The sequence below is a fragment of the Arvicanthis niloticus genome, chromosome 5 (genome assembly GCF_011762505.2).
Source record: "Arvicanthis niloticus isolate mArvNil1 chromosome 5, mArvNil1.pat.X, whole genome shotgun sequence".
In the NCBI taxonomy this organism is placed as follows: Eukaryota; Metazoa; Chordata; class Mammalia; order Rodentia; family Muridae; genus Arvicanthis; species Arvicanthis niloticus.
This window is the reverse complement of record NC_047662.1, coordinates 21358923-21381316: the sequence shown is the minus strand read 5'-3', so window position 1 is coordinate 21381316 and position 22394 is coordinate 21358923. Positions and strand designations below refer to the sequence as shown.

Sequence of the window (22394 nt, the reverse complement as noted above, 5' to 3'; positions counted from 1 at the left end):
AGTGCAAGTGCTATGGGGCAGGCGCAGTGCCTGGAACTCATTGTGATGCTTCTGAATTAGACAGGCCTCAGGCTGAGAGGGGTACTTAAGAACTACAGGAATTTGGGATGATCAACTTCCGTTCTGTCTTGTGTCACATTTTCAGACTATAGCTTATCCTACCAGAAAGAAAAGAAAATCTAGCATTTCATGGCTCTTAAAATTTCTAGCAACAAGCATTGAAGGGCTTCGAAACTTGAGAGCATTGTTTCTCCATAGCCCCTGCCATGCCTCAGATATAAGGCCAAAGCAGCATGTGTCACTCCCACTACAGCCCCGAGACAGGCCGGGCTGGCACTGCAGTGACTGTGGGAGCGAGAGCCCAGCTGGGCAGCCACACTGCGGGCCATCGGGAATTAGAGGACGGCACAGTGACTTGACACTAGATCACTTCCAAGTTTTGTTAGGCTCCAGCATTCTGCTTTCCTTCCTTTTCACCTCAAGGTTGAAAGCTGGGGAGCCAAGAAGAGCCTCCACTGCCAGGAGTGTCATTTAGATGTTTCCAGTGCCAGTGGTGCCATGGGGTGAAGGTGCATTGAAACAGACACCCAGGCTGTCTGGTGACACTGCCAGTGGCACAGACAGGCCTGTGTGGGACTTTAGGTAGAGGATGTGAGAACACCAGCAACCACCCTTCACTTTTCACTAATGCTGCTGTAAGGAATTGCTCTGTTATGGTCCAGGCATGGCTGTACTACTGTAAGGTGTCTCCATAGGTCGGAGTATGAACGAGGACTAGGGTCCTCCAGCGTCAGTTACCCCAAACACTCTGTAGCCTTGGCTGTGTGTCCTTGGGGCAGGGAAGTGGCCATATTCTAGTTTGTTTGCTATAGGATCTTGCTTTGCATCCTAGGCTTGGTATGATGCCCAGACTGGCCTCAAACTCATGCCTGCAAATGGATTACAGGCAGGCACCATCACACCCAGTCTCTTTATGATCCTTAAAAAAATTTTAAAATTACATTTTTTTTTTTTTCGTGAGGGAGCCACGAGTGCCATGGTGCATGTGTAGGGTCAAAGGACTGCTTTTGGGAGTTGGATCTCACCTCCCACTTTGTAGGAGCCAGGGATAGAGCTTGGGTAGTTGGGCCTCCCAGCAAGTGAACCATGTTGACAGTGGCCTGTTCTGGGTCTCTAACTGAGGATACTAACCACACTGCTGCATGAGTATTCTGGAGACAGAAGAGTGCTTAGTGTCTGCTCCAGGGGAGTAGTTAACTATCTGTGCAGAGTTTTGTTTTAAAACTTTTGGTTTTATTTATGTGTACATGAGTGCAGTACCTGAGGAGGCCAGAAGGTGTGGGATTTCCCCCAGCTGCAATCAAAGGGGGTTGTGAGCCACCTGATGAGAGTCCTAGACGCTCAAATTGGGATCCTCTGACAGAGCAGAGCAGCAAGCCTGGTTGGTTGTTTTTTTTAAAAAAAATATTTCTCTTATGTCTCTATGAACGAGTGTGGTATATGTGTGTACACTGCATGCATGCAAATGCCTGCAGCTGCCAGCAGAGGGTATTGAATCCTTGGAGCTGGAGTTAGGAGTGATTATGAGCCACCTGACATGGGTGCTGGAAACAAAACCCAAGTCCTCTGCAAGGGCAGCAAGTCTTCTTAATGGCTGAGCCATCTCTCCAGCCCCTTTTACATAATTTTAAAACTTAAACTAATGCATGAAAAACTGGAACTCTGTGGTGGAGAGTTTGCATAGCATGCTAGAAGGTGCCGGACTCTAGTCTCACACTTGAAAATTAAAAAAAAAAAAAAGCAGAGTAAGAAGCAGAAAGGTTTGAAGGTCTCCAAGTAAACTCAGTGCTGTGGCTGGGCTGCTGTATCAGCAGAGACTGACTGGGAGATAGCACACACAGGTTTAAATTATCATGGGCCTGCTTAAAACCACCACAGCTGTCCATGGAAAGAAATCAGTGTGTACCACAAGGTCCCCTAGCAGCCCTGAGACTCAGGAGCTTACTGACCATCCACACAACCCCTGCTCTCTGAGCCTGCTAGCTGCTGAAGCCCTCACCTGCAGTCCTGCACTGCCACCTCTGCCTCTTGTCAACAAGCAGTGTTTACTGCTCTCCTGGTCCCTTGTCCTTCCCTTTTCCCAGTGAGTCATCCTCAGCCTGCCTCACTGCAGGGGAACTCACTGCCTGTAGCTTTAGGGAGAACTCTGTTGACTGGAGGTCCCAGGACAGCAGAACACACACACACACACACACACACACACACACACACACACACACTTTTTTTTTTTTTTTTTTTTGTTTTGTTTTGTTTTGTTTTTCGAGACAGGGTTTCTCTGTATAGCTCTGGCTGTCCTGGAACTCACTCTGTAGACCAGGCTGGCCTCGAACTCAGAAATCCGCCTGCCTCTGCCTCCCAAGTGCTGGGATTAAAGGCGTGCGCCACCACCGCCCGGCCACACTTACTTCTTGAACAGTTCTCTGCATCTAAAACAGCCTCTCCCTCCAGGCCTCCCAGAGACTACTCCTGGCCTCACTGTAGGTTCCTCCAGGCTGCTGGCCCTTTCCCACTTGCTGTGACATCTATTTGTCCTTAGGTTTGATCAGCAGCCTCTGCCACATCACAGTGAAAGGTGCATCTGTGTCCATCCCACTGATTCTCATTGACGAGACACAGAAACAGGCCCATCTGTAGTGCGCTCAGAGCAGGAAACCTGAAGACAGTGGGGCCTGTGGTTGTTAAAGGGCAGAGCCAGGCCTGGAACTGCCCTTGGCTCCCTGGCTCAGCCTTCTTCCTGCTGGCCCAGAGAGGCCGGCATCACTAGCATGTTTTCAGGAAGATCTGCAGCTGTTTTATTATGTAGACTGTCTTCCTGGAGCTGGGGCCCCATGTGTCCTTCCCCCACAACCTAGAAAGACTCTCTGATGTATGGATAGAAACAAGAGACAGCTGCTGTGTGGAAATGCTGGAGAGAGGCACAGAGACTGGCTTTTCTGGGCACAGTGGTGGTTCCTGCCCAGGTACTGGGAGCAGATTTATTTCTGACTGTTTCTGTGGGGGAGGCATACAGGAGACTTGAATTCTTGTTCTGTTGATCCTGCCAGGCTTAGATTTCGTGGTGCTCAAGAAACTGGCAACTAGGAGACCCGGACTGTAATGATGGCAACCCTTCTGGGTTATGCAGCCCTGTCAGGTCACTTTGCCTCTCTGATCCTTTTCTTAGCCATCAAGCGAGGGCCAGGTGAAGATCACAGCTGCTCCTCACATCACTGAGAGCATCACTACCACTGCCCTTTCTCCGTGCCAGGCATGACTTGTAAAATGCCTGTGTGGAGCCAACTGAGTGAGGAGCATTATCAGTTCCTGTCTTGTTTCCTTTGTTTTGTTTTTATATCCCTTGGTACTAGAGATCAACTCAACGATTGGTACACACTGGACAAGCACTCTAGCACTGAGCTAGACCTTCCAGCCCTTAGTTAACAAATTTTTTATTTGCTTTTGTTTTTCAAGACAGGGTTTCTCTGTGTAGCCCTGGCTATCCTGAAACTCACTCTGTAGACCAGGCTGACCTTGAATTCAGAAATCCACCTGCCACAGCCTCCTGAGTGCTGGGATTAAAGGCATGGATCACCATGCCCGACTCTGTTCCTTTTCTTATGTATTTTAGTGTGTGTGTGTGTGTCTGTGTGTGTGAGTGCATGCTGAGAACAGAACTCAAGTCCTCTGCAGAAGTCTACATTCTTAACCGATGTGTCATCTGGCCAGGCCCAATTATTTATCTGTTTGTTTATTCGGTTGTTGTGGTGTTTGGGACTGATTCCATCAGCCTCCCACATGCTAGGCAAACACTTCAACCCTCAACTATACTCTGAGCCTTTGTATTTTATTTTTTATTCTCTGACAGGCTCTCATTAGTTGCTAAGGAGGGACTAGAACTTGTCCTGTAGCTCAGACAGTCCTTCAACCTGGATCCTTCTGCCTTAGCTTCTAGGGTAGCTGCAGTTACAGGCCAATCCAACCAGGCCCATATTATGAGGCTCTTTAGAGGATACAGGCCCTGACCCTTAGGCATTTTGTTGTTGTTGAGCTTTTAAAGCCCAGCTCAGTTACCCTGCTGTATCTGGGAAAGCCACCTGCTTTTTTCCCCTTAGCACTGCTTTGTCTCAAGAGCTCAGAGTCCTCCTGCTCTCTTTCCTACACTCATACCTGACCAGTCAGTCATATCTCAGTCACGAGGAGTTAACGTTTGTTCTGGGCTAGAAACCATGGACTCGGATGGCTCTGAGGAGTTCCCACCCTCAGGAGCTTTCAATCCAGAGGTGGGCAGATGCGCACAGTAGGCCGTGATGGTCTATTTCTATTACCCTCAGCTGAAGAAAGTTATACTTTAAGTTTATTTACTATTATTGTATGTGTGTGTATTGATACAGGGCCCACTGCACCTGTGCATGTGTGGGGTCAGAAGACAGCTCTGTGACAGCTCCTCTCCATTCACATTTAGTAGGGTTCCAGGAAGCAAGCTCAGGTCACCACCAGGCTTGCACCACAACTACTCCACCCACGGGACTGTCTTGTGGGCCTGGGTGAAAACTTTAATATAGAATAGCTGTGTTTTACCTTGAGTGTCAGCTTTATTTGGTGATTTCCCCCCTGCTCTTTTTGAGATTAATTCCCACTGAGTTGCTCAGGCAGGTCTCAAACTTGTGATCCTCCTGCCTCAGTTTCTCAAGTGGGTAGGATTATAGGAAGGCACTGCCACAACTCATTCATGGCTGGCATTCCTTACCTCTGTCATCTTCTACTGTGTCTCCTTTTACCCACTGCTGTGCTACATGTCGGCAGACTGAGGACAGGGGCCATAAAGTAGCTTGGCAAGGCCACCCTGCTGGTCAGTGACGGTACCCTGATTGGGACCCAGTTTGCTGGCTGTGGAACACAGTCTGGGTAGCTGCTGCTACACTGTCTTGTCTCCTGCAGGTCTGTCTGCGAACGTGCTGAGGCAGTGGCTGAATCTAAACTACTTATGCTCTATGCGTCCCACAGCTAAGGTGCTAGTAAGAAATTGTGTCTGATGAACTCTGACCTATTGCCCTAACAGCTGGCAGCAGAGACCCTGAGCTCACTGCATAGTTCTTAGGAGGATGCCTTCAAAAGCAGATGGTCTTCAAGAGGGCCATGAGAGAGGACAGGAACTGTGCATCCCTGGGGAAGAAGGGCTCATGGAAAAAAAAAAAAATGGCTGCTTTTGTTCTTCAGGGAAATGCTTTGGGCCTCTTTAGCCCTGGACAGGTCCTCTGGGAAAGCAGCTAGGAATGAAACTAGAGGTAATGGTGCAAGTGACTAAAAACAGGCTTCACATATTGGCTGTGAGAACTTGAACTGAATTGCTTAACCTTTCCATGGCTCAGTTTCCTTGTCTGTAAACCTGGGTCCCCTTACAGCCATGGTGAGGGGCAAATGAGGTCCAAGGGTCATTGCAGACTGCTATACACGGTGTCGTTGTAGCTCCCTGTGAGATGTCGCCTCTCAGTGCTGTGCTTGAGGCTGCTCGGTTGCTGGGGCTGTTGAAGAGGGAGATAAAGAAACAGAATCACTGCAGTGAACAAAGATCCCCTGGGCACCTCTGAACTGCAGCCTGAGAGCAGCTCTTGGGCCTGGAAGTATCATGTCAGAGTCCCCAGCCGCCACTTGGACCCTGGTGACCTAACACTGGTAGGCCTCTGAGGCCTCTCTACCAAGCATTCCTCCCTAACTTCCCAGGCCAGATAGGCCTGTGGGAAGTGGAACCAGGAACTCTTGCAACGATGGGTAATATGGGACAGCCTTGCCAGTTCCACTATGCCCGCCCAAGCAGATGGGGACAGCTTGAGAAATGTGAATAAAATGTTTTCATGGCGAAGGGTAGAGCAGCTGGGGAGAGCCTTGAGAATTCCCAGTCAATCCAAAATCTGGTGACATTTCTGTCAGCGTGCATTTGTGCACACACGTGTTCAGACGACTGCTTACACAGGAAAGAGTGAGTACTCCACCTCTCCCCCAGCTACTTCCCACAAGGAGGCCAGCTGGGAGTTGTTTTCAAGGGTTTGTGCAAGGCCAGGGATGGACAGGATGCCTGGAAGGACAGTGTTGGGGGTTGAGGGGCTCACTGGACCTAGAGCACACACTCCTATGGAACTGGTTCTGTGGCCATTAACAAGTCACTTGCTCTCTCTGACCGTCCACATTATGGAGAATTAAATGCTGTCTGAGGTCCATTCTGGCTTCCTTGTCTCTAGATCTGATTCTAACTGTGTCTGCCCTACCCGAATTCCATCGTAGCTAAGTCACTGCCGCCGCAGTCTGCACCCTGGAGGGGCCTGTTTCTTGGGATCTTGCCTCAGTGCTGGTTTTTGTCACTACACCAGGCACCCCATCTGTCATTTCTGCCCCTTGATTACAGGTGTCAGCTAGTTTCCTGTGTTTCCGGACTCTTGAGGGATACAGGGTGGGGATAACTGGAATCAAGGCCTTGGGAGGGGACATGCTAGGACAGATCCCAGGCAGGCCTTGGGAGGGGATATGCTAGGACAGATCTCAGGAAGGCCTTGGGAGGGGACACGCTAGGACAGATCTCAGGAAGGCATACTCTTTTTCCCTTAGGAGGCTCTCTCCTGATAGTGTCCCTCTCCCAAGCACTTTCCATTAATGTGCTGCCACTGCAGGCAACAAGCTAAGAGTGAACAGATCCGGCCCTTCCCTGCAGCCTGTGCTCAGCCCTGCACTCAGCCTAGAGGCCCCTCAGGCCTGGAAGCTCCCCCGCACCCCCAGACACGGAAAACTAGGAAGCAGGGCCATACAGGAGACCAGGTAGAAGTGAGAAGGAAGGGATCCAGGGACACGCCTGCAGCAGGTGCCCTGGGAGCAGTCTTAAGTCGAAGGAAGCATGCTGTCCCCTGGTCAGAAGACCCCAAGTCCATCCTGCCTCTCAGAGCTCCAACTTGCCATCTGTCCTATAGGAACAGCAGCTGTCCACCTGCCATGGAGGACTCGTAGTCTAGAAAAGCATGGCCATCCCCGTGAGCTTCTCACAAAGGTCCCCACATGTGTTTGTGTGTGTACATGTGCTTACATGTGTGCCGCAGCCTGCTTGTGGGGGTCAGAAGACAACCTGTAAGAGTTGGTTCTCTCTGTTGTGTGGCCCCAGAAATCCAGCTCAGGTCATCAGGCTTGGTAACAGGCACCTTTACTCCCGGAGCCACCTTACCAGTCCCTCGAGCTGCATTCCTGACCATGGACAGCTGCTTTCCGGCCCATTAAAAGGATTGTACTCCCTTAAACTTGGTTGGTCCACTTTCCTATGACTAAGTACACATTTAAAGAGAGTTTTAAAACTAGTTAACTCAGCTTTAGAGGGTTTCATTTTTTTTGTTTTGTGTGTGTATGTGTTTACATTGTATGTGAGTGTCCGTGAATATGTTTACATTGTGTGTGGATGTGGTTTATGTGTTTCATTGTGTGTGTGTGTGTGAGAGAGAGAGAGAGAGAGTATTTGCATTGTGTGTGTATGTATATATGAGTGTGTGTTTACATTGTATGTGTTTATATTGTGTGTATGTATATGTATATGTATATGTGTGTATGTGTGTCCTGGGATCTGAACTACAGCCCTCCTGCTGGATCAGCACACACTTTTACCCACCAATCATCCTCCCCACCCCATTGTGAGAGTAGTGGGTCTGTGTGAGGCAGCATATTGTTGGGGCAGCACATGGTAGAACAAAATGCTTAAAGCATGAGCCAAAGAGCAAAGACAGCAAGGAGAGAACTGTGGGGGGCCTATCTTTTTCCCCTGAGGGACACATGCCCAGTGACCTAAAAACCGCTCCTAGATCCCACCTCATAAAGGCTTTGTCATCCTCCAGGTGTTATTAACCCTTTAAAACTCAAGCTATTGAAGAATTCAAGATGTACAGTGTAGCAGACCCTATACTCTCCCCTTCAGGGTAGTGCGGCTCTCTGGGCAAGGTGCTGTGGCCCTGTCCCCACTCTTTAGCTGGTTACCTGATCTCTCAGGGTACCAGGGGAAAGGCAATGACTGTGGCTGTAAGATTGTAAGAGAAGAGGGCACAAGAGAGGAATTCCTGTCCTGCCCTAGGCAGACAGGATGGTCAGGAAAGATTTCCTGGAAGAGGAGGCAGAAGCACACTTGACCAGCTGCACAGTTGGAGGCCTATCTGCTGGAACAAGGGAGGGGCTCATTTGGGGCAATTGCAAAGAATATGAATATTAGGAGCTGGGAAGGAGAGTGGGACAAAGATGTACCTGCTGGCTGAACACTGGTGTTACTGGGAGACTCTGTAACCTGGGCAGCTTTCTAGCATAAGAGGTGACTTTTGAAATAGGACCATGTACAGGGTTGCTTTGAGATTTCTTTCTACCCTTAGACCCATGTTTTTCCCTAATACATTGTCGGTGTCTCTGGGAGTTTGCGTTGTATGGGGACTGTGATGCTATCCTAGTGTTGCCTGGGTCAGTACCTGAACAGAGGAGAGGCTTTGCCATAGGGAAAAATGTCCTTCCTTACCACAGGTCTAGGGGACAATGATGGCAGAGATCTGGCCAGGCAGGTCCTGAAGATTGTGGTCTGTGTCCCATCCCTGTGTATCAAGTCAGCAGGTGTATGCTAGCTCCTAAGGTAGCCTCAGCCCTCCATATAGACTATAAGATTCACCAGCTCAGAGCTTGCTTGGCAGGGAAGAGGAGAGAGCATCGGTCTTGAGCAATGGCCTCACTATCTTTTGACCAAGTTGGCTTTGGGAACTGAGTAGCCAGCATGCATTTGGGTGCTCAGGTCTTCACACACCTTCCTACTCCAAAAGCAAACCAAAGAGCTCATAGGGAATGTGGGGTTCTGGCCAAACCTGGCATCCTCAGAACCCTGGGTCTGAAGCCTTACTATAGGCCACAACAGAGGATGGCCAACACTATTTGGGGAAATGGTTGGCAGATTGTCACAGTGCCTTGATGTGGAGGGAGGCAAGGAAAATTAGAATTTCACAACTATGGCGTTTGCTGGGAGCTGGGCTTCAGACCTGGACTCCCTCCTAGTTCTGTTAATTTGTTCTGACTTTGGGCAAATCCCTTCACCTTTTCAGCCCCAGTTGCCCCATTTGTAGAGTGGATGGGATTGGGCTAAAGGCAGAGTGGCAAAGAGATTTGGTTTTACTTGCCAAGACTGACGGATGGCCTTTGACTTCTTGGGATCTTCTGGAGCAGCTGCCTGGTGTCCTCAGTTATGTACAGCTGCCTACTGCCTGCAAGTCTGGGGCTGGAGGTCGCTGAGTGCGCTCTGCTGGTGTGCAGACCCAGGCCTGTTGTCCCCACATTTCTCCTGACACTGATGCTCTTTGATTCTCCTGTCTCTCTGATGTCCCCACTTTAACACCATCCATTGTCAGCCTGCGGCTTATACGCCTCCCCAAGACAGGACTGTTAGGTTGTCTCTGTGTGGGATGTAAGTCAGCTCCCTGAGCAAGTGCCGTGGGCTCAGGGCAGCTTGATCATCAGTTTGATTTCTGTCTGTTAGAGGCATGCAGAGCTGCTGCTTTGTAAGAGTTTACCACAGTAACAGACAGTTGATGATTGTTCTATGAAAACATCAGGCCCAAGATGGCTCAGCAGGTAAAGGTGCTTGCCGCCAAGCCTGAGGACCTGAGTTCAGCCCCTAGGACCTGGTTGAAGGAAAGACCCAACTCCCACAAGTTGTCCTCTGACGTCCACCCATGTGTCATGGTGCATGCACACATGTGCAAATGCACATACACACATACAAACTATAAATTTTTACAATGATTGTTTTATACCACAGCCCTGTGAAGCTAGTATTATCCCTTCCATTTTACAGGCAAGGAACCCGAGGCTCAGAGAGTTAACAGAGCGGCCTTCTGAGACCAAGCCTGTGCACCTCTCGCCAACTGCTCTCCTGGTCCCCAGTACTGTCCCCAACCTTCTGTTCTTCTGGCTCCCCTGAAAAGCCCACGGCCTCCCGTTCTCTCGCCCTTCACAGGTTTCCATGTGATCCCCACCATCTCGAGCATCGTCCCGGAGAGCTGCCTGCTGATCGTAGTGGGGCTGCTGGTGGGGGGCCTGATCAAGGGCGTCGGAGAGACGCCCCCCTTCCTGCAATCAGACGTCTTCTTCCTCTTCCTGCTGCCGCCCATCATCCTGGATGCAGGCTACTTTCTGCCTCTGCGGCAGTTCACGGAGAACCTGGGCACCATCCTGATCTTTGCTGTGGTGGGCACACTGTGGAATGCTTTCTTCCTGGGTGGCCTCTTGTACGCCGTGTGCCTGGTGGGCGGCGAGCAGATCAACAACATCGGCCTGCTGGACACCCTGCTCTTCGGCAGCATCATCTCCGCTGTGGACCCGGTAGCCGTGCTGGCTGTCTTCGAGGAGATCCACATCAATGAACTGCTACACATCCTTGTCTTCGGGGAGTCCCTGCTCAATGATGCCGTCACTGTGGTGAGGGGTCAGGGGCCACACCACACGCACATGGGGCATGGGCAGTGCCTTATCCTTCCACTAATGATAATAAAGATTGCCAGTGTCCCTCCATGCTTGCTGTGTGTCAGGCACTGCTCTGAGCACTGGTACATGGATTTTCTCTTTTAATCTAAAGGACAACCTGAGGAGAGACATACTTTCTTACCTTATAGAACTAGAAACAGTCCACAGAAGTTAGACAGCTTCCTAGAATGTGGCGGAGCTGAGATTTGAGGCAGTGTCCTAAGTCCAGTCTATTGCCTGCCAGGACTTGAGCTGCTGGCCTAGTAGGTCATTAGATTCTTGGCCAGCTTGCATTTGATACTGTGTTGCCCAGTTACCGGGCTTCTTCGTGCCTCAGTTCATAGCCCATTTAATCTCTGAGGAGGCTTTTAGCTCTTGTGTTGGCTGTTTAAGAGTTTGGTATGTGCAGGGTTCTGGGCAAAGGAAATGAAAAGGTCTCTGTTCCCCCAAACCTCTTGGGTGTGGTGAGTGAAATTAGTAGGTCTGGGCTGACTGCGTGGTTTTGTTATTGTTTGTTCATTCATTCGTTTGGTTGGTTGGTTGGTTGGTTGGCTTTTGTTTTTGTTTTGAGACAGTAGACCAAGCTGGCCTCCAACTCAGACTGCCCGACTCTGCCTCCTGAGTGCTGGGACTGATGGTGTGCAGCAGTGCCACCTGACTGCCCGGCTGACTACTTGCTTTCCTGTGACTTTAAGTGAGAAATTCTTCCTCTTCTAGGCCTCTCCTTTGACAGGTTTCAAGTGACAGAGTGATAGTGTTGTTGTCCAAAGGCCAGGTGGGGTTTCCTGGGATTCCTATAGGAATCCAGCTTGTTCATATGCACCTGAAGTCTGGGTGCCTATTTTGAACCACCTCCCAGCTGAGTCTAGATATGCATTCAGGTTGACACTACAGCAAGCAACCGTGTGCTTGCATCAAGTTGATAATTCCATCTGTGTGCAGGATCTGACAGTGATTGCAGTGCCGGTCACGTGGCTGCTGCTCTGGCGCTCCCAGTCTGAATGCCTTACCTGCTTTGCACAGTGACTCTAGCTTTGTTATGGTTTCTGTTGCTGTGGTAGAACACCAAGACCAGAAGCAGCCTGAGGAAGGCTTTCAGTCAGGGTCGTGTGCTGACACTGAGGGAAGTCAGTGCAGGAACTCAAGGCAGGAATCCTGAAGTAGGAGCTGAAGCAGAGATCCTGGAGGGGTGCTGCTTACTGGCATGCTCAGCCTGCTTTCTTGTACAACCCAGGGCCACCTGCCCAGAGGTGAGCTGGGTCCTCCCTCACCAAGAAAATGCCCCATTGCATTGGCTACAGGCAGTCTGAAGAAGGCGTTTTCTCAGTTGAGAGTCTTCTCCCCAAGTAACCCTAACTTGTGTAAAGATGACCCCTGCAAACCAAACCAAAACAAAGACCAAACAGGATGATGGCACTCTTATCTGAAATGGAAGCATCAGGAGGCTCTTAGCTGAAGAGGTCACGTGCCTGCTGGGGTCACATGACCCCCCACAAGCCTACACCATATTACTTTTCGTTTTGGCTTGTCACACCACTGACAATAGCTCTAAGCTAGAAAAGAGGACCTACCTCAGTACTGTTCCAGTGACTCGTGTGACAGACTGTGGTCACTAGTGAGCAGCTCCAAGCCTGGAGTGAGGTTAGCCTGTAGCAGAGCACAGTGCTGCTGAGGCCCAGCCTGCCTTCCAGAAAGCTGTGATCCACTGGTGCCCAGTCAGTGCTCAGCATCTACCCTTTCTGCCAGCCCAAATTGGGCCTTTTCTTTTTTTCTTTTTCTTTTTCTTTTTTTTTTTTTTTTTTTTTTTTTTTTTTTTTTTTGTCCAAGACAAGGTTTGTCTGTGTAGCCCTTCTGACTGTCCTGGAATTCACTCTGTAGACCAGGCTACCCTCACAGAGATCCGCTGCCTCTGCCTTCTAAATTCCTAAATGCTGGCCTTAGAAGTGTGTGCCACCACTGCCCAGCTCGCTTGTGTTCTCGTTCTCTCTCTCTCTCCCCTCTTTTCTTTCTTTCTTTCCTTCCTTCCATCTTTCTGTTTTTGTTTGGTTTTCTGAGATGTGTGTGTGTATGCGTATGCATAGCCCTGATTCTCCTGACTCTCCTGGAACTAGCTTTGTAGACCAGGCTAGCTTCAAGCTCAGAGATCTGCCTTCAAGTCCTAGGATTAAAGGTGTGTGCCAGCCACCATTGCCTGACAAGTTGGGCCTTTTCTAGAGCTTGGTTCAGGTGTGAATGCCCCAGACAGTTTCCCAGACAGTGAGGCTGCACCTGAGCTGCCTGGCATTCTTAATGTCCTCTCACTCTCTCCTGCCTGCTACCCCTTCCTCCCAGGCCTGGAAACATGGCAGAGCTCTCTGGGGCTGTACCTGATTAGACAGAGCAGCTGTACCAGTCAGTCCCTCGGAGACTAGGGAACAGGTTGTGGACCTGTCTGAGCCTCCCTCTACCAAGGGGATAGGCACCTCGGCTTGCATACCAGTGGAGATCAAGACCACTATGTACAGACAGTGTCCCATCCCAGGGCTGGGAGGCAGCAGGGGGCTTCCAGCTCCACAGCATCTGAGCCTGGCCGCCCATGGTGACTATTCAGGCAGCTTCTTTAAATGGAGATTTCTCAGTCCTACTTGGTGGACCCCAGATCACATGTGACCTGGCCCCGTGTATTTTCAGAGGTTAACAGGTCATGTCCTGGTTTACTGTCTGAACTTGTGCTGAAGGAGAGACAATCCAGAGAAGCCATGGTTTATATCAGGTCGAACCATGAGACAGAGTTGGTAGTACCACAAGGAGTCCCAGTCATGCTGAGAGCTTTACTTAGATCTTATGACAGCCATGTGACGTGGGCACTCCATTTGTCCCCCACCTTTCAGAGAACTGAAGCACAGGAAAATGAGGTCATTGACCATGTGTGCAAAGGATTGCAGCTTTAAGAGTTTGAGTTCTTTACCAGCAGGGTGTGCTGTAGGTCTCCAGTGTGCGCCTCCAGCAAGCTCCCTCGGCCTGAGGCCATGTTCTGCACACTTAGCAGTAGGCTTCTCTGCAGTAGGTGTTTCTCTGCTGCCGTGTGGTCTATATCCATGGCTGTGGCTCATGGAAGGATGGGATAAACAGGGGCCAGTCCCAGGGAGCTGTGGGGCCAGCACCCTGCCCTCCTGCCTACCAGTCTGCATGCCCTCTCCAGGTCCTTTATCACCTCTTTGAGGAGTTTGCCAGCTATGAGTCTGTGGGCATCTCGGACATCTTCCTCGGCTTCCTGAGCTTCTTCGTCGTGGCCCTCGGCGGGGTGTTTGTGGGCGTGGTCTACGGGGTCATCGCAGCTTTCACCTCACGATTTACCTCCCACATCCGGGTCATCGAGCCGCTCTTCGTCTTCCTCTACAGCTACATGGCTTACCTATCAGCTGAGCTCTTCCACCTGTCTGGAATCATGGCGTGAGTCGGCGTGGCATCTGACGGGCTTGGTGGGGTAGCTACTTACCATGGAGTCCCCAGATCTCTGTGGTCAAGGAGAAGCTCCAGGCTTGCATGGTACACACTGGAGTGGCCCAGGTCATTAGAGGCCTTCCATAAGACACCATTTCCATTGGACTCCTGGGCTTCAGGAATCTGAAGATTATGGGCAAAAGCAATGTGTGTTAGGGTCAGCCTCAGGAATAGGAGACAGAATCCAGTACTGCCCTAGGAAACTGAGCTGGGGTCTTAGATCTCAGTTCTGCTACTTCCTGCCATTTTCTTAAAGAAAATCCCGAGATGGAAGCCATAAGGCTCCCAGGAGGGCTTACCAGGCGTTGTCCATGCCTGAATCTTAGAGGCCCCAAGGTCTCTGTTGAGTTTGAATTGGGCCCTGAGAAGAGTCAGTGAGGCACAAGGAAAGTAGATGTACACAGGCCAACCTAAACTGGGGACTCAGGTAGTGGGGAACGAGCCGGCAAAGCTCCCTAGAGGGACCCTGTGTGTTGGGAACTTCGTACTGGGAGGAGATGAACCCGAGACCAGAACGTGGCACTGGTTGTCTTTGGGTAGATGCAGGTGCACTGGGGAAGAGACAAAGCTTAGAGCTGCACAGACTGAGTCTGTTGCATTGCCACTTGCCTCTGGAGGACAACAGAGGTAACTTTATTCTTTTAAAGCTCCCGTCTCTTGTCTGAATTTGCTAGCCCTGTGTGCTTGGTGTGAGGATCAAGGAAAAATAGTGGGCATTTGGCCCTTACAAGTTGTCCAGTAAGCAAGCGCTTGGTCAGCCTGGTGCTGTCAGCCTGTAACCCCTGAACCCTGTTCTTCTCCCCAAGCCTCATCGCCTCAGGAGTAGTAATGCGCCCTTACGTGGAAGCCAACATCTCCCACAAATCGCACACCACCATCAAGTACTTCCTGAAGATGTGGAGCAGCGTCAGCGAAACCCTCATCTTCATCTTCCTCGGTGTCTCCACCGTGGCCGGCTCTCACCAGTGGAACTGGACCTTTGTCATCAGCACCCTGCTCTTCTGCCTCATCGCCCGGGTGCTGGGTAAGGGCCAGGCCCAGGCCAGAGAGGAGAGTGTGTACATAAAGTATACACGTGAGACTGTATGGAGAAGCCAGGCTGTGGAATAGCTATGTGCAATATAGTGTGTGGCTAGGTTGTGGGTGTGTGTGTTAATGTTTCTAAGAGCTGGACTGTGTATGTGTGTGGTGCTGTTTGTGTATGTGAGGTAATATGTATTATATGGTACCATATACAGAGGGGATAGGCTGAGTGCCCATTACAGTGTATTGAGGGGGCTGGCCTATGGGTGTCTGTAGTACAGTGTGTGGAGGGCTGAGTTGTGGGGTGTCTGTAGTACAGTGTGTGGAGGGGCTGAGCTGTGGGGTGTCTGTAGTACAGTGTGTGGAGGGGCTAGTAAGATGTGTATAGTACATTGTCCCTGTCCCTGTCCCTGTCCCTGTCCCTGTCCCTGTCCCTGTCTGAATGGTTCCTGGCTGCTCCCATTTCTTCTCTGCAATGCGACACCGTTTGAGACCATTCAGGGAGAGAGGCCCATGCCTCATGCTCATATGGAGACACTGTAGACAATGTCACAATGACTTATGGTGAAGCCTAGTGGCTTTCTCAGGTCCATAAGCCAGCCTGTAACCCTGAGCCAAGTGTTCTGTTGTCATGGCACAGATGCCTGAAGCTGCCAGGCTAGTGTCACCCGTGGAATCGAGTCTGTGGGCTCCACCCCATTGCTAGATTGTCCTCACCTTTGTGGCCAGGCCACTGCTACGTTCTGCATCTTACTCCCTTTTCTGCACGTGTGCATGTGTGTATGTGTGTGCATGTGTGCATGTGTGTACGTGTGTGCATGTGCACTTGGAAGCCAGAGCTCCACAGTGTGCTTTCCCCTGTCACTGTCTATGGCTTTTAGGTTTTTTGTTTGTTTAGGGTTGTTTGTTTGTGACAGGATCTTACTATACAGACCAGGCTGGTCTAGAATTCTTGATACTTCTTCTGCCTCAGCCTCCCGAGTGCTAGGATTACCAGTGTAAGCTGCCCGGAGATTTTGTGGGACTCTTACTGTTGGCGAACAGGTTTTGTTTGTATGTTTTACAATGCTGGAGGTCGAACCAGGCCTCATGCATGCAGAGCAAGCGCTCTTCTGTGTCCCTCTTCTCGCAGCCTGCACTTCGAAACAATGTTTCACTATGAACAATTTCCAGTCTATAGAAAAGTAGAAACAGTAGGATAATTATTTCTCGCCTGTTTTAATAAGTCCAACTCAGTACCAAGACGGTTTCCTCCGTCTCTTAGCTGTAGCCGGTGAAGACCTCTGTGATATCTTCAGAACAAATGCAGATTGAGGGACCCTTAAAGACCTACCAAGGTCTTGGGTTGAGTGGTCTGGAGCTCCTGAGCTGACCTCCCCTCTGCCTGCTCCCTGGCAGGCGTTCTGGTCCTGACCTGGTTCATCAACAAGTTCCGCATTGTCAAGCTGACCCCCAAGGACCAGTTCATCATCGCCTATGGCGGCCTGCGAGGGGCCATCGCCTTCTCGCTGGGCTACCTCCTGGACAAGAAGCACTTCCCCATGTGTGACCTGTTCCTTACGGCCATCATCACCGTCATCTTCTTCACAGTCTTTGTGCAGGTACTGGGCCTTGGGGAGGGGTGGCAGGGCTGAGTGCTGCCATGGTTGGGCATCTGTAGCAGCTCAGAGTAGGCAGCCTGGACAGTCTCCTGAGTCAGGGAGCCTGAGGCCTGGACTCAGCCTACGTTCCACTAGCTGTTTCTTGGGAAGGTGTGCCTGTCTGTGACTCAGTAACCCATTTGTGGAGTGAGGAGCCTGAGCCAGATGACTGCAGTCCTGGCAGCCTGTGGGCCAATGACTTCTGGGTGTTTAAATGACCCAGGCTTAGCAGGGTCTCACCCCTGTCTCTACCCATCCCCAAGAGAGGCCCGCTCTCCCTGAGCGACTGGCCTGGAGCAAGTGAAAAACTGTTGGGCCTCCGTTTCTCTCCCATCCTCTGCCTCTCCTGGGCACCAGTGCTCATGGTGTGAGGTGGGCCACACCTTTGCCTTCTCATGGGAAAAAGATATGGGGAAACCTCTTGGAATGGGGTGCAGTTTCTGTCTGTTTCCAGGAGAGTGTCCACCTGCTCTGTCCTCAGAAACACTGCTCTAGCCCAGCTTTGCTCGTGTGTGTACTCGATGGGTTTCCAAGCCACTTTCATGGTGTGACCCTCTCCAGCTAGCCTGACTCTGGGTCTGCTGCTTCTGTGGGGCCACAGGGAATCACTCAGCCCCGCTGCCACTCAGTTTCCACAGCTGTAAAATGGGAGCATTTTAAAGATCCATCTTTCAAGGATAGTGCAGATACTGAAGCACGGATGCTAGTCAACCTTGTAGAGCCTGTGATGGAGGCAGGACAGAGGGGTTCTGTCTACAGGGCCTGACTCCCTAAGCTCAGAGCAAATCCAGGGTAGAGCTCACCCTGGCCTAGCAGTGAGGCTTGTTCCACTGGCTGACCTATCAGGAAGAAGTGGCCTTAAAGGCCTGCCTTGATTGACATGCTGAGGTAGAGAGTATAACACCCCCAGGCCTGAGAGATTGAGGCCCTCAAGGAGAAGGTAGGTTCCTCAGCCTCTCTGCCAGGATAGCCCAACCAGAATGTCTGACACTCACCCATCCTCCAGGGCATGACCATCCGGCCTCTGGTAGACCTGTTGGCTGTGAAGAAGAAGCAAGAGACAAAGCGTTCCATCAACGAGGAGATCCACACACAGGTACTGAGGCTGGCTGGGCCTGGGCTTGCCAGAGAAGGTTTCCGGAGCTGAGGCAGAGCTGGGCCATAAGCCCGCCTTCCCTTAGCCCAGTGCCGGGTTGTCTTAGACCCTTGGGACCCCCTGCCTGGCTCCAGCTGAAGGGGCAGTGGTGTGAGCTCTTGGGAGCCCAGGAGGGTGTTATACCAGCCTCTGCCACTAGGTTCAAGTGGGTTCAGAGAAGGGGGCTCACCAGAGTGTGACTTTGGAATGAGTAATGGTATGGAGCCACCTGCTGGCTAACTCTGGAACTGTGGGGCCGGCTAAGCAGACCCATAGTTGGGGTAAAGGTGGATTGGGTGGGGAAGAGCCCAGCAGTAAGGCTTGACCTGGCCCTGGGCCCATTTCAGTTCCTGGACCACCTTCTGACAGGCATCGAGGACATCTGTGGTCATTATGGCCACCATCACTGGAAGGACAAGTAGGTGAAGGTCTGATGGGCAGGAGGGGGGAAGACAATTAAGGGTCCTTGAGGGCCTGGGCATCTTCTCGTGCCTAGGAGCTAGCCCCTTCATCTCCCTCCTCCCACAGGCTCAACCGTTTTAATAAGAAGTATGTGAAGAAATGTCTGATAGCTGGAGAACGCTCCAAAGAGCCCCAGCTCATTGCGTTCTACCACAAGATGGAGATGAAGCAGGCCATTGAGCTGGTGGAGAGTGGCGGCATGGGCAAGATCCCGTCTGCTGTCTCAACCGTCTCTATGCAGTGAGTGCCATGAGCCAATCTGGGCAGCATCTGTACCCCAGGCTAGCTCCCCCAACCCTAGCCTGAGATGGCCACCGGGGCTATACTGTTGTCTAGCTAGTCAAGCCGTACTAAAGACTTGGGACTTGGGCCACCCAGCCCTGGGTTGTCCCCCAGCATGGCCTTGTGCTGTCAAATGGAGACCTAATCTGTGTTCTGTGGTTCAGGAACATCCACCCCAAGTCTGTGACTTCAGACCGCATCTTGCCAGCACTATCCAAGGACAAAGAGGAAGAGATCCGCAAAATCCTGAGGAGCAACCTGCAGAAAACTCGGCAGCGGGTGAGGTCCTGCCTCAGCCTGGCCCTTCTTAGCTTCTCCCCTTCGTGCGCCCTCAGCACCTCCTCTGCCATCCCCCTGCCTCCCACTCCACCGGAGCATCTCTGGCTCTGGCCTTCCAGCCCAGATTCTGAGTCTTCTCCTGCCCTGACGGCCCTTCCTCCCTCAGCTGCGGTCCTATAACAGACACACGCTGGTGGCCGACCCCTACGAGGAAGCCTGGAACCAGATGCTGCTCCGGAGACAGAAGGCTCGGCAGCTAGAGCAGAAGGTGCGTGTCAGGCTCTGCCCGGATCCTCTTCGGGCACACATGGAGCTGTTTTAGAGATGGACAGGGAGGTTTGTTAACGGTGTAAAGTTTTGGGCTTTATCCCAGAGGATTGACAGGGAAAGGGTGGGAATGTGGAGATGTCAGGGAAAGAGAAAGGAGTGAGCTCAAGGGACACAGGGAAGTGGCACTAGTCTGAAGTGGGGCCACTGGGGTGACAGAGGTCCAGAGTGCCCAAGAAAGGAGCACGGTGTGATGAAAGGTGAGGCACTGAGCTTGGTTGTGGTGTGCTGGGTTTGTGACACCCTGGGTGGACAGGACTTAGGGATGATGCCCGAGTTGGGTTTTATTGTTATTCTTCTATTTTTGTTTTAATCTAGAATCTTGGGGTCAGGTGTGGGTTGGAGGCAAGGCTAGACCAAGGCTAGAGAAGAGTAGATCTGTTTGAGACTGCCCAGAAAGGTAGCACAGCTTTCTGAGAGCCTGGGACAAGTCCCTGGAAGGCCCTGGAGTTGCCACCACAGACAGAGGAAGAGCTCACTGAGAACTGATACCTGGGCATCTGCAGAGGACTTCTGCCAGCCCACTGGCCACACTCACCCTGTCCACTCTCTGTTAGATCACCAACTACCTGACGGTACCAGCCCACAAGCTGGACTCGCCCACCATGTCTCGGGCCCGCATAGGCTCAGGTAAGGGCTAAAGAAGGACCCTTGGGCTGGGCATTTGGGTCAAGGACAGGCCTCAGAGAGTCAGAGAGGAAGCTGGCTTTTCCCATGAGCCGTGCTTGCATTAAGAGGGCTGGGTGTTAACAAAGAGGGCAGCATAGCCCTGCTGTCAAACACGAAGGGACTGTCCGTCGGGCTCAGCATGAGGACTGTAACACAGAGCACCTGCAGGTCTATGAAGAGGAATGTGGGCAAGCCTCCTTATAGGCTGAGGCAGTGGGAATCCCTGTCCAAGGAGAAGGCCAGTTGCTAACTGCAGTCCTTCAGGAAACCGTGGAGCCCAGAGACACAGTTGCATTCATGGGAAGGTCTGAGGGCTGCTAGTACAGGTGGAAAGGGCCCCTGAGGTGTGGCTATACTGTCAGGACTCAGGAGCAGAACCTGTCTGTGCTCTCAATCCACAGACCCACTGGCCTATGAACCCAAGGCAGACTTGCCTGTCATCACCATCGACCCAGCCTCCCCACAGTCCCCTGAGTCTGTGGACCTAGTGAACGAGGAGTTGAAGGGCAAGGTCCTTGGGCTAAACCGGGGTCCCAGGGTGACTCCAGAGGAGGAAGAGGAAGATGAGGATGGCATCATCATGATTCGGAGCAAGGAGCCCTCCTCCCCAGGCACCGACGATGTCTTTACCCCTGGACCAAGTGACAGCCCCAGCTCCCAGAGAATACAACGCTGCCTCAGTGACCCAGGCCCCCACCCTGAGCCTGGGGAGGGAGAGCCTTTCATCCCCAAAGGGCAGTAGAGCCAGGCTAGTGGGTGTCCCATAGACTCTCCCACAAGAGTGGGGGCTGGGCGCTCCTCTTGTCTCCTGACCTGGATTGGCTCTGCCCTCTTTCTACGCATGGCAGCTGGGTCCACAGCCCCCACTGCAGCACGGCTTGCCCTGCCTCCTGGGAAGTGTCCTCTCCTACCAGAACTGCCTTCCCAATTCATCCATTTGGCAGAACAACTGGGCTGGTGGGGCAGGCCCTGCCCCATCTCTAGATCCAGGCTCGCCCATAGTGGAGCCAGGGCTCCTCAAGGCCCTCCCTTCCCTCCAGCCCCTCCCCATCCAGACCAACTTTTGTCCTTGATCATCATTTCTAACCAAAGAGCCACTGGCTCCACTGTGGTCCTACCAGGAAAGGAGGGAACTGAACCTTCCTTGGCCGTGACTGGGCCCTCCTATATCAGAGGACAGCAGGCTTCTGGCTGGGAAACAGACGGGTGAGCATGGCAGAGCCACGCTCCCGCTAGCCTCGGTGCTCTGGCCAGCCACCTGAGCTGTCCTTACTCGGAGCTGCAGGCTGAGGGCATCTCTGAGCTTCTCTGCTGGGAACTGGGGCACATTCAACAGTGAAGTGACTTGGGTGATGAGGACCACTGGGCCTTTCTGGGGTTTACACGGGAGGGGCTGACGAGGCTCCGGAAAGTGTCGTCTTCTTACATTTGGTTTATTTGCACCTCCATGTAAGTATGATTCTGTTTGCACAGAGGCACTCCTGTTTTCAGACCCTTGGAATCCTCCGTGCCAGTCAGAGTTCCACCCTTCCCCCTCGTCCATCCTCACGTCTAACAGCCTCCCTTAAATGGGACCTCTGCTTCCTGGGCCCTTGCCCACAGCACTGGTTCACACGTGGCCCAAACTGTCATGACTCAAGCTCACAGCAAGGGGCCTCCTGCTACCTCCCTTGCTCTTGGGCCTGCTTTTACTTCTGTTGGCCAGTTCTACCACCACCCCTTATCTGGACCACTCTCTTTCCTGCATCCTGTAGAGTAGACAGTACTGGACCACTCTCTCCTGCATCCTGAAGAGTAGACAGTACTGGACGCCCTAGAGGCCTTTGCTCACAGGCACACACTCCCCACCCATCATGGCTGGGGCCAAGCCCACGGGTGTCTGTCCAACCCCTGAGCACTCCCTCCCTAGGATCGTGCAATAGTCAGAGGGGTCCCTCCCAGGGGATGGGACCATGGGTGCTCAGTCCAGCTGTCTCCTCTCCATGCAAGTGCTGTTCTGGGCAGGAGTTGCCATGCAAGGTGACATCGACAACCATGTAGAAAGCCACCGCAGCTGCTGCCGCTCTGCCGCCTGTACAAAGGAAACTGAACCTTTTTCATATTCTAATAAATCAATGTGAGTTTTTGATAAGAGTCCAGGGCTGCTTCCTGCGAATGAGGGACTTCAGGAGCCAGAGGAGCTAGGCTCCCAGACTGACACAGAAACATTGTTACCATCAACTGCTGTGTGGTCTGTACTGTGTCCAGATGCTGGAGATACACTGTGATGGAGTTGAGTGCGCTTGGCGCTAAGAAGCCTCTGTTCACACAGTAGTTTGTAAAACCCCTAGTTTGTAAAAGGCGAGCATAGTTGCTGGGGTGCTGTCTGGAAGACTCCTGACTGTGGTATGCCGAACTGCCACCTGCAGAAGCCAGTCAGAGAAGGGCTCAGAGCTATCCAAATGTAATAGTCCTAGCTCATGCAGGCCTGAGAGTCCACTGTGGGACATCCTCCTTTGGAATTCCTTCTCCCTTTTCCTTAGTAAGTCAATGTTTAATAAGCC

The 22394-nt window shown here is 51.8% G+C and overlaps 1 protein-coding gene across 1 annotated transcript in view; it reads left to right on the top strand.

The window, feature by feature from the left end:
• Positions 1–21984, top strand: part of Slc9a1 (solute carrier family 9 member A1) — a 51668-nt gene extending 29684 nt beyond the window's left edge. The window contains exons 2-12 of the mRNA XM_034502200.2: positions 10046–10506; positions 13733–13983; positions 14841–15058; positions 16456–16658; positions 17704–17793; positions 18180–18250; positions 18361–18534; positions 18741–18855; positions 19022–19123; positions 19740–19812; positions 20253–21984. Of these exons, the coding sequence (XP_034358091.1) occupies positions 10046–10506; positions 13733–13983; positions 14841–15058; positions 16456–16658; positions 17704–17793; positions 18180–18250; positions 18361–18534; positions 18741–18855; positions 19022–19123; positions 19740–19812; positions 20253–20593 (2099 nt within the window). The 3' untranslated portion in view covers positions 20594–21984. The remainder of the gene's footprint in view (positions 1–10045; positions 10507–13732; positions 13984–14840; positions 15059–16455; positions 16659–17703; positions 17794–18179; positions 18251–18360; positions 18535–18740; positions 18856–19021; positions 19124–19739; positions 19813–20252) is intronic.
• Positions 21985–22394: the final 410 nt, after the last annotated feature.